Genomic DNA, 13,607 nt, shown 5'->3' with positions numbered 1-13,607 from the left:
AATAAAAGATTATTTAATACGCATGAAATAATATAAGAATTTATCGTACATTTATTTTTATCTTACTCTTATAGTATTTTATCTGGTCACAAAACAATACCTGAATTTGTTTTTGGCAATTAACAATACCTGAATCTTAACTAATTTTAATATAGTTGATTACAATAATTTACATGATGCGATAATAATCATAGCACATGTATGTAACACATTGCCAGTTATACGGTGTTGGAACAGCGGTATTCCGAAAAAGCCCCTGATTGAATGGGGACCCTAAATTTGGAAAAAGGGAAAACATGGGCAAAAGGGTAATTTGAAGTCGGTCCAATTGTTGGCGATCATGATCAAAACACCGGACTCCATGGCTTCGCCTTGTACGAATTTGGAGCTCCAACTCAGCGTCGGGCAACTCAACTCCTCCCAATTCCAACCTGCCCTTCGATTCTCTCAATCTCCAATTGCACTCTCTCATCGTTGTGACATTCAAGGTCTTCAAATTTGAATTTCGCTCTATTTTTTCATTTTTTTTCTATTTCTCCTGATTCAGCTTCTAGGGTTTTGTTTTTCTGCAATTCGTAATGCTCTTGCTGCTTCGCGAAGGACGTTCGTTATTTTTCTTTTACCGTTTTTCGTTGATTTGACCCCTAGGGTTTCGTCTTCTTGCTTATCTGTGTTCCTGAAAAAAAAAAATCAAATTAAAATTGTGCTTTCGAGATGGAGGCAATTGGGGAGAACTGGAGAAGGGGTATCTGCTTGAATGGACTTGCTTCAACATAGGCAGCACGAGTTATCTTGTTCATTGATGCATATTTATTTTCTGGTTTTTTGTATTAGAAATAGTTTACCACTTTGGATATTAATTGACCAAAATTGCATTAATATTGCATTATGTTTTTATCTTATGTTTAAAAGTAAAGATTGCAAGGTAAATTTTAATGTGCCGTCACTGCTTAATATATTGGTAGATAGATAGTGCATTGAACTGGCGAAGTAAACTTTAGAAACAGAGAAGATGGGTGTGAGTATAGGAAGGACAAATTGTAAACAGGAGTGTGTGTCTGATGTTGCTGTTTGGCACATTCGGAGGGTGGGACTTAATCTGTTTTTCTGCATCACAAAAAATTGTGTTTGATTATTTATAAAGATTGACATTCTGTTTGTTTCTTATGAATAGGATAAATGGAGTCTAATTAATTAATGGCTTTGATTGGTGTTTGAAGTCTGGTCAGCATAAATAGTTATAGTAATTGGTTTGTGTGTACTGTGTAGCATATTGTTGACAAATCTTCATAGCATTTATTGTAACAATATAGATTTTACCATCATGCCAATCAAACATTTATTTACATAAAATTATATTTCTTTATATGATCTTAATGTTTGGTAAAGTATGAGCTGTCTGACTTGCATATGATGAGCTTGCTCGTCTGTTCTATGGTCAGAATCAATGTTGACTGTTGCGGAGTTGGAAAAATTCTTACACATGGTTATATGAATCATTTTTTTCCCTAATATTGTTTGGGAGTGTCTGTTAATAATTTAACTTTAAGATTTCTTTGTTCAATAATTTGCAACTTCAAAAGATACCTACCTTTATAACAAAAGCATGCCTAGTGGCAGATATAAGATTAGGGTCTTGTTAACCAGTGCCCTAAGGGCATTGGTTAAGGAATTTAAAGGGGAAGATTTTATTGGAAAATCATATGGGAGCGCATTTAAAAATCATACGGGAGCACATTTTAGGCATCCCGATAAAAAACTTTCCTCGTTTACTTCTTTAACCAGTGCCCTTAGGGCACTAGTTAGCATTTGCTTTAAGATTAAGATTAAAGGTGTGCATATTACATCATACAAACATTTTACATGATTTTTTAACCTTTAGTCTCACTTCAACTGTAACTTTGGTAGTTAAAGTTATTAAAATGAGGTTTTACACTGGAGATTTATGACATGTTTGTTTATGCTTAAAGTGAAGTGATTCTACACTATAGTTTTTTAGTGTTTTTTCCAGGAGTTATAATTTTCATAGCCTAAATAAAGCACTAGAATGGTTTTTTTAAAGTTTCTTTTAACAAAACATATAATTATATTTTTTAAACATTTTTATTTTATTTTTTTCTTTAAAAAATTCACCAACAAACAGGCCTTGTAATTTGATTTTCTTTTTGTTGAAATGGTATACTTTATGGAGAAATGGTAAATTAGTTATATACAAATGAGGATCTAACCCTACACAGAGCAGAATCTGTGAAATTTATGATGCAATTTAATCTAATTTTTATGAGATTTGTCTAGTAGATTGGAGTTAAGGATGTAATATTTTTTTTCGGAGTATCCATTTTGAGTATCTTTTTATTAGAATGCTGTCACTGCTAGTTTTATTTACATTTATAATTTTTGACATTTAGGTAGATTTGTTTCATCATATGTGGAAATTATTAGAATATATGTCATATGTTTTACTTTTTTTACTATAGAGTACTGAGATTTGGAATAACAAAATAATACAACTTTAACCAATCAGATAAGCTTTTTATGATGTGTTACAAGTTTTTTACCTTTTAATAAATTTAAAAGTTTTTTTTTTTGTTCATACGAGTTTGTGATAGCCTTTGAGTATGAGTCCTTATTTGCATTCCCAAGTCATACCTCTGATGAATTGTTGGGGTGCACATAACATCTCTTGGCCAAAATAATTTGATTTTTCTGTGATTATTTTGACCTTTCAGGTGCTTTGTCCAATTGTTCTCTTGTAATTTAGATTTGCCCTTTATGTGCCATAGTGGTGCATCCTTGTCATGCACCGGTCTCTGCTCTGTATTTTTGACTCAAAGGATGTGTGGGAACTAGGGCAATGGCAACATCTAGCAAGTTTGATCCATCTTCCAGTAGCCCAGATAGACCATTGTACCCTGGGCAACGTGGATCCCACATAGCTGCTTCATTAGATAGATCAGGTAGCTTTCAGGAAAGCATGGAAAATCCAATTCTGTCTTCTCTTCCTAACATGTTAAGAAGCAGTTCTCCAGCAACACATGGAGATGTGGAGAGCTTCTTCAATTATGTACGCTTTGATCCAAAGTTGTTAACGCTAGAGCATAAGTCTAATCGTCAAATGGATTTTAAGCGACATGTTAATGCTGCTCTTGGAATTTCACCTGATGAATCTCCATCTAGTTCTTCAAAAGGCAAGCTACTGCCATCACCTGTACCAGAAGACATGAAACGGGTGAAGGATGCTTTGGGTGCAAACATTGTGAAGGCAAGGTAGTTCTTTGTAGGTTTTGTTACTTGCATTGAAGTTAGATGTGTGTAATTAAGTTTATAACATTGCATTATTCAACAGGGAACGTGTGAAAATGTTTAGTGAGGCTTTATCTGTATTCCATGAAGTTTTCCCAGCTATAACTTCAAAGAAAAGATCTCGAGCTGAAGGTTTTTCTAATGATCGTTCTAATGCCATGTTAAGTGATCGACCAGTCTTGGGGCCAAGCATAGGTAAGGTTGGAGTTCAAGGTCATCCTGTCACAGGTGGTTTTGAACTTGAGCACCAAAAGTCTGAAGAACGTACCAAAAATGTTGTTCCAAACAAGCGCACTCGAACTTCTATGGTTGATGTAAGGGTATGTGTCTTTGATTTCCCCCCATGCTTGTTTGCAAGTGTTAACATGCTCAATTTCACTCTTTTTAATTCTTCCTGCAATTGCTTATTCATTTTCTTACTGTTTCAAAATTTAAAATAAATACTGTACCGTCATAAATAATAGTATATATGTCCTAGTAGTATATTTTGATTTTGTAATATCTCTGATTTACATGGAAACCGCCTTTGTTAAAAATTGCCTTTGCAAAAACTGCCCGCTGGCTGCTAGAACATTTCTCCAGTGGTATTCTTGAAAAAAATTATATGTAGATTTATTGTTTACATTATGTGTTCTGCGTGAAGCTTGTAAAGAGCTTTATGTTGGTTTATGCCTTTCTCATTTTTTCTCTGGAAGGGGTGGAATATAGGATATTCTACCTTTTCAGTTTTTAGGTTCTAATAAGGCATAATTGTGTTGTAGACTCAGCTTTAAAATTTTGTTCTTTCCTTTATATGGAGAGTTATCTTTCAGATTAATAAGGCTTGCAATAAAACCTTTTGAGAAAAACTGCTTTGTTTTTATAAATTTCAGATGGATGTGCGGACTAATTCTCTCGTCAGGCCATCAGGGACAGTTGACAGAGATAAGGAAAAGCTACGGATTGCCAACAATGGTGTGGTTCAGAGTGAAGAACGAACTTTACCTATTGGAGGCGATGGTTGGGAAAAGTCAAAAATGAAGAAGAAGCGTTCCTGTATCAAACTAGATGGTTCTCCAAGTACAACATTGACTAAACCTGTTAACACCTTCCAAGAAACTAAACAGGGAATGCAACAAAGACTTGCTACTGATTCGCGATCAAAATTGAGTAATGATTCTCATTCTTTCAGGTACGAACGTGTTATGTAATTAATATATATATATTTTTTTATCATATTCAATTGTCAATATAATATTTCTTATTTTAGGCTAAAACAACATTTTAATGGGAAGATTGGAGAGTAGGCACATTTTTTATGGGAGGATTGAGGATAAGAAAATCCTCCCTTAAAATGAGGAAAAAAGTGTCAAAATGTCCAAAAAAATTGTTAGGCTTTTCAATCTTTATGCACATCAACAAAAGAAATTCCTTTGAAATAACCATGAGCATATCCCTGGAGAGAATCCATACAAACAATCCTGTTGAATGTTGGGGCAAAGAGACATTCTTGAAAATGCAATCATTCCATTTCCTCTCCAATCAACTGCCTGATAACTGTATTAATTGCTTAGTTCCATAGAATTGTAGCCTCCTGTTTGCTGCCAAATGTTTTAATTGGAGAATGAAAATAAATTATAAGCTGTAACTGTTTTGGAGTTCTCTTCAGAGTCTTAATGGTGAAAGGATTTTCTTCAAAGAAAGAGAATACAGTTGTGAGGGATTTTGCTGATATTAAGGGTCATGAATTTAAAATCGTTGATGGATGATATCATGTAACTAAATATATATATATATATATATATATATATATATATATATATATATATATATATATATATATATATTTGCTCTATCCAATTCTTATTGATTTTCTTGCTTAAACCTAGCCGATAAATATAATCATTTCATGTATTTTTTTTAGGTTAGGAGTTTCTAATGGAACTGTTGGAGCTGGAAAATCAGATGGTATCTCTCAACAAACTGGGTTGGGCATACGAGCCTCTACCCCTAGAAACAACCAAGATAATAATTCCCTTGTCAATGATAGGAGGGGTCGTCCTGTTAGTTCAGACAAGGAAAGGGTGAACTTCAGAGCTGTAAACAAGTAAACACAAGCTGTGGAACCCCTTTTCTTTATATGATTTTGTGCTTTTAGGAAAAAGAATTGTCCTTCACTAAAACATTTTTGCATGTTGCTTTCTCATTTTATCCTTATTTTCATCTTGTTTTGGTAGAATTGTTCAATTGTTTGCTTTCTGTATGCTATGGAGCCTTGTGATTATAGTTCAGATGTCTCTTCATCTGTGTGATATTTTTTCTGCAAATGATGATTGATTCAGTCAGTATCTGTCTTATGTTCTATGGCCAGGGCAACTGCACGTGATGAATTTAATTCAGCTAGCCCTACCTCAGGTGCAAAAATGAACACTGCTATTCGGGCTCCTCGGTCAGGTTCTGGAGTTGCCCCCAAGTTGTCACCAGTTGTCCATAGAGCAGGTGTTTCTAATGATTGGGAACTGTCTCACTCTTCCCCAAAGCCCCCTGCTGCTGGTGGTACTAGCAATCGTAAACGTGTAGCATCAGCACGGTCATCTTCCCCACCTGTTGTCCCCTGGCAGAGGCCACAAAAGAGCTCTCGCACTGCTAGAAGAACAAATTTCATGCCTATTGTTTCAAATAGTGATGAAGCTCCAGCTTTGGATACTGCATCTGATGTGGCTGGTAATGATCTTGGGTTAGGATTTGCCAGACGCTTGGCTGGCAGTTCTCCTCAGCAAATTAAACTAAAAGGTGATCCTTCATCTTCAGCTGCCTTATCTGAAAGTGAAGAGTCAGGGGTGGCTGATGTTAAACCAAAAGAAAAGGGTAGGAAAGCAGAAGAGATAGACCAGAAATCTGGACAAAATGTTCAAAAGGTGTCTAATATGGTATTGCCAACAAGAAAGAATAAGCTTGTTTCTGGGGAAGAACATGGAGATGGTGTTCGGAGGCAAGGGAGGACAGGACGCAATCTTGCTGCCACAAGGTCAATGATTCCAATGACATCTGAGAAGCTTGGGAATATAGGAACTGCAAAACAACTTAGAAGTGCAAGACTAGGATCTGATAAGAATGAAAGGTTCACATCCTTCTATCTAAGCACTTTGTTTAAGTTGCAATTTTTTTGGACAGATGGACTAAAGTCTATGATTTGATGAAACCCTTGCAGCAAGGCAGGTCGTCCACCATCCAGGAAACTTTCTGATCGCAAGGCCTATGCACGTCAAAAGCCTGCTATTAATGCAGCGGCAGATTTTTTTGGTACTAGTTCATGCTTCTAGAAAATATTTAATGAACGCAACTCTTAACCACAGTACAAGTATATTGTTATTCACTTTTGGTTTATTTGGTTTAGTTGAGTCAGAAGATGGACATGAAGAGCTGCTGGCTGCTGTAAAGGGTGTTATCAACTCTGGTATGAATCTTACTGAATACTATCTATATTTGCAGCCTAAAATATTTCCCCCTGATGGAGTTGTTTTGTATTTTTCTTATTACTGCAGCTCATGCATTCTCCAGCCCCTTCTGGAGGCAGATGGAGCCTTTCTTCAGTTTGATAACTGAGGAGGATATTGCTTATTGGAAACAAAAGGTAATCTTTTCCTTTTCAAGGATTACAAAGGACATTATTTTTTTTTGGTTAAATTAACAATTTTGTTTTAACTCCGACATGAAAAACTCTACGCTTTGGTTCTTACATGAAAATAAATTTATGTGAATCAATCCTTATTGTTTGTTGATGTTACACCAGTGTTAGATTTGGTTTTCCATTGTAGTTCTTACACGAAAAAAATTTAAACTTGATTTTGGTCTTTACATGGAAAAAAAATATTTTTTGGTCCTTACACTAGACACATTTAGTGAGATTTTTCAATATAGTGACCAGAATGTGAAGTTTATTCGTGTAGGGATGCAAACAAGAAATGATGCAAAGTGTGGGGACCCAATTTTTTTAATTTAACCGTTTTTCTTTTGCATTGGATTTGTAGTAATGCTCTTTTAGCTCAAAATTTCAGAAAAAAAAAGAGTACATTCCGGCAATATTACTTTCACTTTTTTTTACGGTGTCCATATTCCATAATATCTTAATTTCATGGGTAGTACCAGGTTAACTCAATCATGCATTAGTAATTATTAATGAGGATACCATACCTGGGTGCTATTGTTGACTACTGGCAGGTTTATTTTGTTTACTTAGATATTTTTTATGGTGTCCATATTCCATAATGATGTTTATGGTATACATCACTATTATTACTGAGAAATGGTTAAATGTCGACTAGATCAAGAATGCAATATTGCCTTTTGGTTTAGATATTTATTTGGTGTTATAGATATGATCTAGAAGATGAAATACATCACAGCCATTGACTGTTGTAGCTTAATATGACATTGACACAGATCAATTCTGTATGTATCCAATGTCATTTGAAAACTGTATTAGCTAGCTTCCATTACCTCTTGTTTAGGTTAAACTAAACCCAGAATCTAAATAAAAATGCTCACTGTAATTGGCTTGTATCTGGGAATATGGGTGGGGTGGGGAATAAACTTCTAGGGAAAAAATGAGAAGGTAAAATGCATTGAGATTCTCCATAAGCTAAAAAATTAGCTTATACACCTTAGCTTTTGGAGAAGATAAATGAAAAGAGCTTTTATAAAAATTAAATGCATAAGTTGATTTTAGCTTATGTGTGAAATTCAATTCATTATATCTTCTTATTTTCGTAGAGAAGTTTATCCAAACGAGGTCAATGGATACAACTTTTTTGGCTTTAGTAATTTCAAGAAACAGATAGCATTGATATGACCTTTGGTTGATTATTTCAGGGTTAGAACTTTTTTGAAAACTACAAATGTTTATTATGTTCTGATGCAGCATGGAACTATGGCTGTCAACTTTTTTTGGTTTTGTTATGCCTGTTTCATACATCTGTTCAGTTTTATTTTGATATATTTTTAAAAAAATTTCTTTATTGTTTTGTAAATTGTATTTATGTTTATTGATGATTAAAGCAAAATTAAATTCATTTGAAAATTTGGAATTTCTGAGACAAACCTAGAATAGGAATAGATTATTAAATTTTTTTTAATACTTCACTTGCCCTTCAGGTAAATCTTGAATCAAGCACTCTGACACCAACTCCCATTCCTTCAAATATTGATGGCGTTGAAACCATTGTTAATGGATATGGGTTAATGGGATGTGAAAGAGATGCTGGATTTGATGCTCAATGGAATGCTGGAATTGTTGCAGAACAGTTGCAACTATCTAAGGGAGATCATAATGTGATTCCTCTCTGTCAAAGGCTTATAGCTGCTTTAATCTCAGAGGAGGAGTGTGGTGGTGGAAGTGAACACTTCAAGTTTGATGCATATGATACTGAGTTTGAGCCTGATGGGGAACCAGAATTGAATGGTTTGGATCACCACTCAGGAACAAATTTTCAGTTTCCTTGTCATTCTGCCTATAATGGTTTTAGGATTATGGACAAACCAGAACATGATGAAACTGAAAGGGATATATTTGGTATTCCTCCAACTGGGTTGAATTCTAGCTTTGGTAAATCCATAAATGGTTTTCTTCGTGATAAAGCAATGTCTAGCTTCACCTGTTCAGAGTTGCAATATGATAGCTTGGATATAAATGATAAGCTTCTCTTGGAGCTTAAAAGTATTGGAATTTCCCCAGCACCAGTAGTAAGTGTAGTTCCCTAATTCAAAGGATTTAAACTATATTGTTCATTTTTGTGTTGATGCTACTAATAGATATACTTCAAGATGTTTTGACCTTTGCTGTTGAATCTTTAATATGTTACTCTGATACTGATTTTAATTTTATTTTTTCAAGCCTGATATGTTGCAAACAGATGATGAAGGAATATCAGAGGATATTACTAGGTTGGAGGAGCTTTACCTGGGACAGGTACTGATTGATGCTGTAGCTAGTTATACTTTATTAGTTGTCAAAATCTTTTTTCCCATAACTATTATTTGTCATGTGATATTTCACATATTAGATTTTATATAAGTTCTCCAATATATAAATATATAGACCAGTCATAGAGATGGAAACCTTCAATTTGTAGATTTCATTAAACATTTAATGCTTTTCATTCTTTATCTTATGTAATTCACTTTGATTTTTGTATTTTCTTGTATTTCACAGATTTCCAAGAAGAAAAGCTTACTAGATGGATTGTTCAAATCTGCCTCAGTGGATAAAGAACTTCAAGAAAAGTAATTGCACTGCCATTTATAGCTTAATTATTTGCTTATTTTAACTTTTTTGCTTTCATTCTTCTGAATGGAAATATAAACTTCCGTTTAACAGGGATTTTGAGCAACGTGCTCTAGATAAACTTGTTGTGATGGCTTATGAGAAATACATGGTAATTTTCTTAACATTCAATACTATTTGTGTATATAATAATATGCTTTCAGTTTTAGAATTTAATTTTTGCATGGTATTTTACTTTTGCACTTGTTGAAAAGGCTGGAGATCTTTATATTACAATAATGTGTGAGGGATTGTGAGAGCCTTGTCTAGACACTATGACTGTCTAGGGATGAGTAGTGTTTTCTCTCCTAGTTTTGTCATCATCAGCCCTTGGGGCTGATTTTAAGCAACTAAATGTGGAAGGTTTTTATTTGGAAGCGAAACATTTGTTATTTTTTGTATTTCTGATGTAATAAATCCTTTATCAGTTTGTTTATATTTTCCAATTTTAATTGTGTAACATTCAGCTCTTAGGGCCTATGTTAATAAAACCTTTTTTTTTTGTCTGTCTGTTTGTGTGTGATATATTGACCTATTGGTTTTTACAGAGTAAAACCAAATTCATGCTTTGCATTATTGTCTTTGTTGAGAATCAGGAATTTAATGTATAATGATGTGATAGGATACGATATCTGATTTAGAGAAAACCAAATATCCTCTAATTATGTGTAACCAATACTACTTGTCTATATAAACAAGCATCTGCCATGTACTCTGATACACGGTTTCAGTCTATTACCCCTCTATATTTTCTCTCATTTTACAGTCTTGGTTAAAATAATCAAAATTGTGGTAGAAAAAAAAAACAAGCCTTCCATTTACTAGTATAGTCAAATGTCAATAAAAGGGTGGTCCATGCACTAGGCTCCCAAGTCAGTTGTGGGGTTTAAGGAGGATAAGATGTATGTGTTTTTACTTGTGAGAAAAGAGGCTCTGCAACTAAAATCCATAACTACCATGTCACTAGGTTGTTACCCTTACTGTTATGCAAGTTTCAATCTCAAAATGCCCTGTCTTTTTACTGTTGTATAATTAGGTCACATGGCTGAGTAATTGAAAAATGAATGATTGATTGACAGGCTTGTTGGGGTCCTAGTCCTTCTGGTGGGAAAAATACAAGCAACAAAATGGCCAAGCAAGCTGCACTGGGATTTGTCAAACGGACATTGGAGCGATGCCATCAATTTAAAGATACTGGCAAGAGCTGCTTCAGTGATCCCTTATTCAAGGATATGTTCCTTGCTGAATCCTCCAAACCTTATGCCTCTTCCCTTTCTGTGGAAGCAAGAACAGGTGCCTTCTTCATTACTTTCTTGGAATAAGTGCTTTGATCTACTCTGTTTCTTCTACCTCAATTGTGTTCAGCATCACCACTTTAGCTTGCATTCTAATAACTTTGATTGTGTATACCATGTTTGTCTAATATGCTATGTCAAGTCATCTTTTTTATCTTTTTGCTTATCTCAACAGATGCTGGATTTTGATATTTTAATTTATTTGTTTACTTGCTGCAGCTTCCATGGGTTCACTGCAGAGCCCATCACAGTTTAGTCAGAATATGGATAATCATGATCTCAATTCATCAGATGTGCTTCCTGCTTTAAATAACTCATCTGAGCAAACTAGTGGGAAGGAAGATCTCTGGTCAAACAGAGTGAAGAAGAGGGAATTGTCCCTTGATGATGTTGGTGGTACTCCAGGTATTTCTAGTGCTCCAGGCATCGAAAGTTCTGCAACAAGCAGTGCAAAAGGAAAGAGAAGTGAGAGAGACGGAAAGGGGCACAGCAGGGAGGTACAATCCCGAAATGGAACTACTAAAGTTGGTAGGCCAGCATCATCCAGTGCTAAGGGAGATAGAAAATCTAAAACAAAGCCTAAGCAGAAAGCAACTCAGAATTCTGTTTCTGTGAATGGCCTCCTCGGGAAGCTATCAGAGCAACCAAAACCAGCATTGCCTTCTGTTCCAAAGTCTAATGAAATGCCTACAAATAGCAATGCAAAGGAAAAGGATGAGTTTGGCTTGGGTGGATTGGATGACCACGAGCCTATTGACTTGTCCAACCTGCAGTTACCTGGAATGGATGTACTTGGTGTTGGTGATGACCAAGGTCAGGATCTTGGTTCGTGGTTAAATATTGATGACGATGGATTACAGGATCATGATGACTTTATGGGCGGCCTTGAAATCCCAATGGATGATCTATCAGACTTGAATATGATGGTTTGAAGCTGCTTTTTTTTGTATAGTCCTGTTCAGTATACCAATAACAAAGCAAACAAAGTACGTTGAAGAAATGACTAGTTACATAGGATGGTCTTATGGCTAATCCCGTCCACAATTAGGTTATATAGATTCTTTGGTAGACTATTCCCTCCAAGTTGTTTTTGAGTGACCTTTCCAGCTGTTTCGGATTTTGCTCGTGTTAAAGTTCATGACTTCCACTGTAAAGATCTTTTTGTTCAAGGTACAAGTTAGCATTCCTGGTAATTATATCTTAGCAAACACTTCCTGTTTGTTTCTCTTACAAATCAGAGAACAAGACCTCTTGTACATACATTTAATATTTCTAATAAAATCAGCTTTTCATTTGTCGAAATTACACCTAGCTGGCCACTCTGTTGGTCTCCCTTCTCTCCCCCTCCTGCTTGGGTTTTCTTTTCCTGGCATTTTGTGTTTTGCAGATATGTAACTCAATGGGATTTAGTGCAAGTGGTTTGCTGCAGTGGCTTCATCCAGGTATTATCCACATTATTGTATGAGGTTTCCAAGGAAAAACTGATACTGATGTGAATGTGGTCAACTGATTGTTGTCTGCCTTGCTCCAGATATAATCCAGCTGCTGTGCTACTTTGGGTATATCATCGCTCAGTCTCTCTCTCTCCAATTAAGGTTGGAAGTGAATCTGGATTACACATTTTGCCTGATATTGTAATAACCCATAAAAGGTCTTGCAAAGGAGCTGAGAGTTGTTAATATTCATTCTAGTTGATTTTGACTTCTCAGATGCCGTAGTTGGATGAATTACAACTTTTGATGATTGAAGGGAGATCTTGTTGCGTAATTTCAAATATTCTTGGCATGATTCACCTTTGTAAGATATGTGTCAGGGAATTTTCTTCCCTGACGAAATTGAGCTGCAGTTCCTTTTATGCAGGGAGGTAAGCTTTGAATCCTTGCTGGCCTTCCTAACTTCAAACTTTCTATTTAAATTTTCATGTGTATATTGTGGAAGATACTATTCGATGATATTGTAGTAAAATTACATTGGGACATCAAACGCGCATAAAATTTGGTTCTATTCATAGATTAGTAGCATGTAGCTCACATGGATTATCTTCCTCCTTAAGCAAGATTTTCCTCTATGTAATTACATATTATATGTTGCTGGGGCCAGGGTTTTCCTTTATATTGGGACTTGATGTGAACAAGTCAACAATTTAGTTTAGTTTTTAATTTTTACATGGCTGTCTGCTTCAAAATTAAGAATAATGCAACAAAAAATAATTGATAGATAATGGGATTCATTCAATATAGTAGTTGTGTGAGTTGAAGTTCGTTTCTCTCAGAAACCTTTGAAAAAACCTTTTGGTCAATCCTCTACGGATACCTGCTGAGTATAGGTTATGTTCTGTCTATTTATGTTGATATCTGTTTATTATTTTTTAAACCGATATGTTGAACGGTGCATTCTTATGAAATCGCATTGGTCTTTATGTATTTACTAAAGTGCCTTGTAATTATATTAACAACTTGACATATATTAAATCCTCGTGTAATTTATGACTATTAGAATAAAAGATTGATTATGGATTAGATAATTAAAAAATAACATTTTATTTAATATATATAGTAAAATATTTATATTTAGTTATGCTTTATAGTAACATAGTAATATTTTCTGTTATTGTACTATAAAACGATTATAATTGTTTAACATTATTTTACATGAGAAGGAACATTTGATTTAAAAATTAAAATGAATAACGGTAGAAAAGTAATTTA

At 34.7% G+C, this 13,607-nt stretch overlaps 1 protein-coding gene across 4 annotated transcripts; it reads left to right on the top strand.

Annotated features, from left to right (window-relative positions):
• Positions 1-330: 330 nt before the first annotated feature.
• LOC100805358 (uncharacterized) lies at positions 331-12,882 on the top strand. 4 transcript variants are annotated; one of them, XR_001385807.3, is made up of 17 exons: positions 332-488; positions 2,730-3,267; positions 3,347-3,623; positions 4,176-4,474; positions 5,207-5,389; positions 5,654-6,403; positions 6,494-6,585; positions 6,680-6,739; positions 6,828-6,916; positions 8,437-9,024; positions 9,176-9,250; positions 9,494-9,564; positions 9,659-9,716; positions 10,684-10,897; positions 11,119-12,341; positions 12,431-12,494; positions 12,609-12,882. XR_001385807.3 is itself a non-coding variant. In XM_006600388.4 (15 exons), exons 2-15 carry the CDS (start codon positions 2,855-2,857, stop codon positions 11,829-11,831), a joined length of 3,882 nt encoding a protein of 1,293 aa, XP_006600451.1. In that variant the 5' UTR covers positions 332-488; positions 2,730-2,854; the 3' UTR covers positions 11,832-12,882. The 4 variants fall into 4 exon arrangements, 1 of the variants encoding a protein (XP_006600451.1); XR_001385806.3 differs by having other exon boundaries at positions 12,431-12,882; XR_001385808.3 differs by lacking the exon at positions 5,207-5,389 and having other exon boundaries at positions 331-488; positions 12,431-12,882.
• The last annotated feature ends 725 nt before the right edge of the window (positions 12,883-13,607 follow it).

Source organism: Glycine max, chromosome 17, assembly GCF_000004515.6.
Source record: "Glycine max cultivar Williams 82 chromosome 17, Glycine_max_v4.0, whole genome shotgun sequence".
Classification (NCBI taxonomy): domain Eukaryota; kingdom Viridiplantae; phylum Streptophyta; class Magnoliopsida; order Fabales; family Fabaceae; genus Glycine; species Glycine max.
The sequence above is the reverse complement of the archived record's forward strand: the minus strand, read 5'-3'. Positions and strand labels throughout refer to the sequence as shown.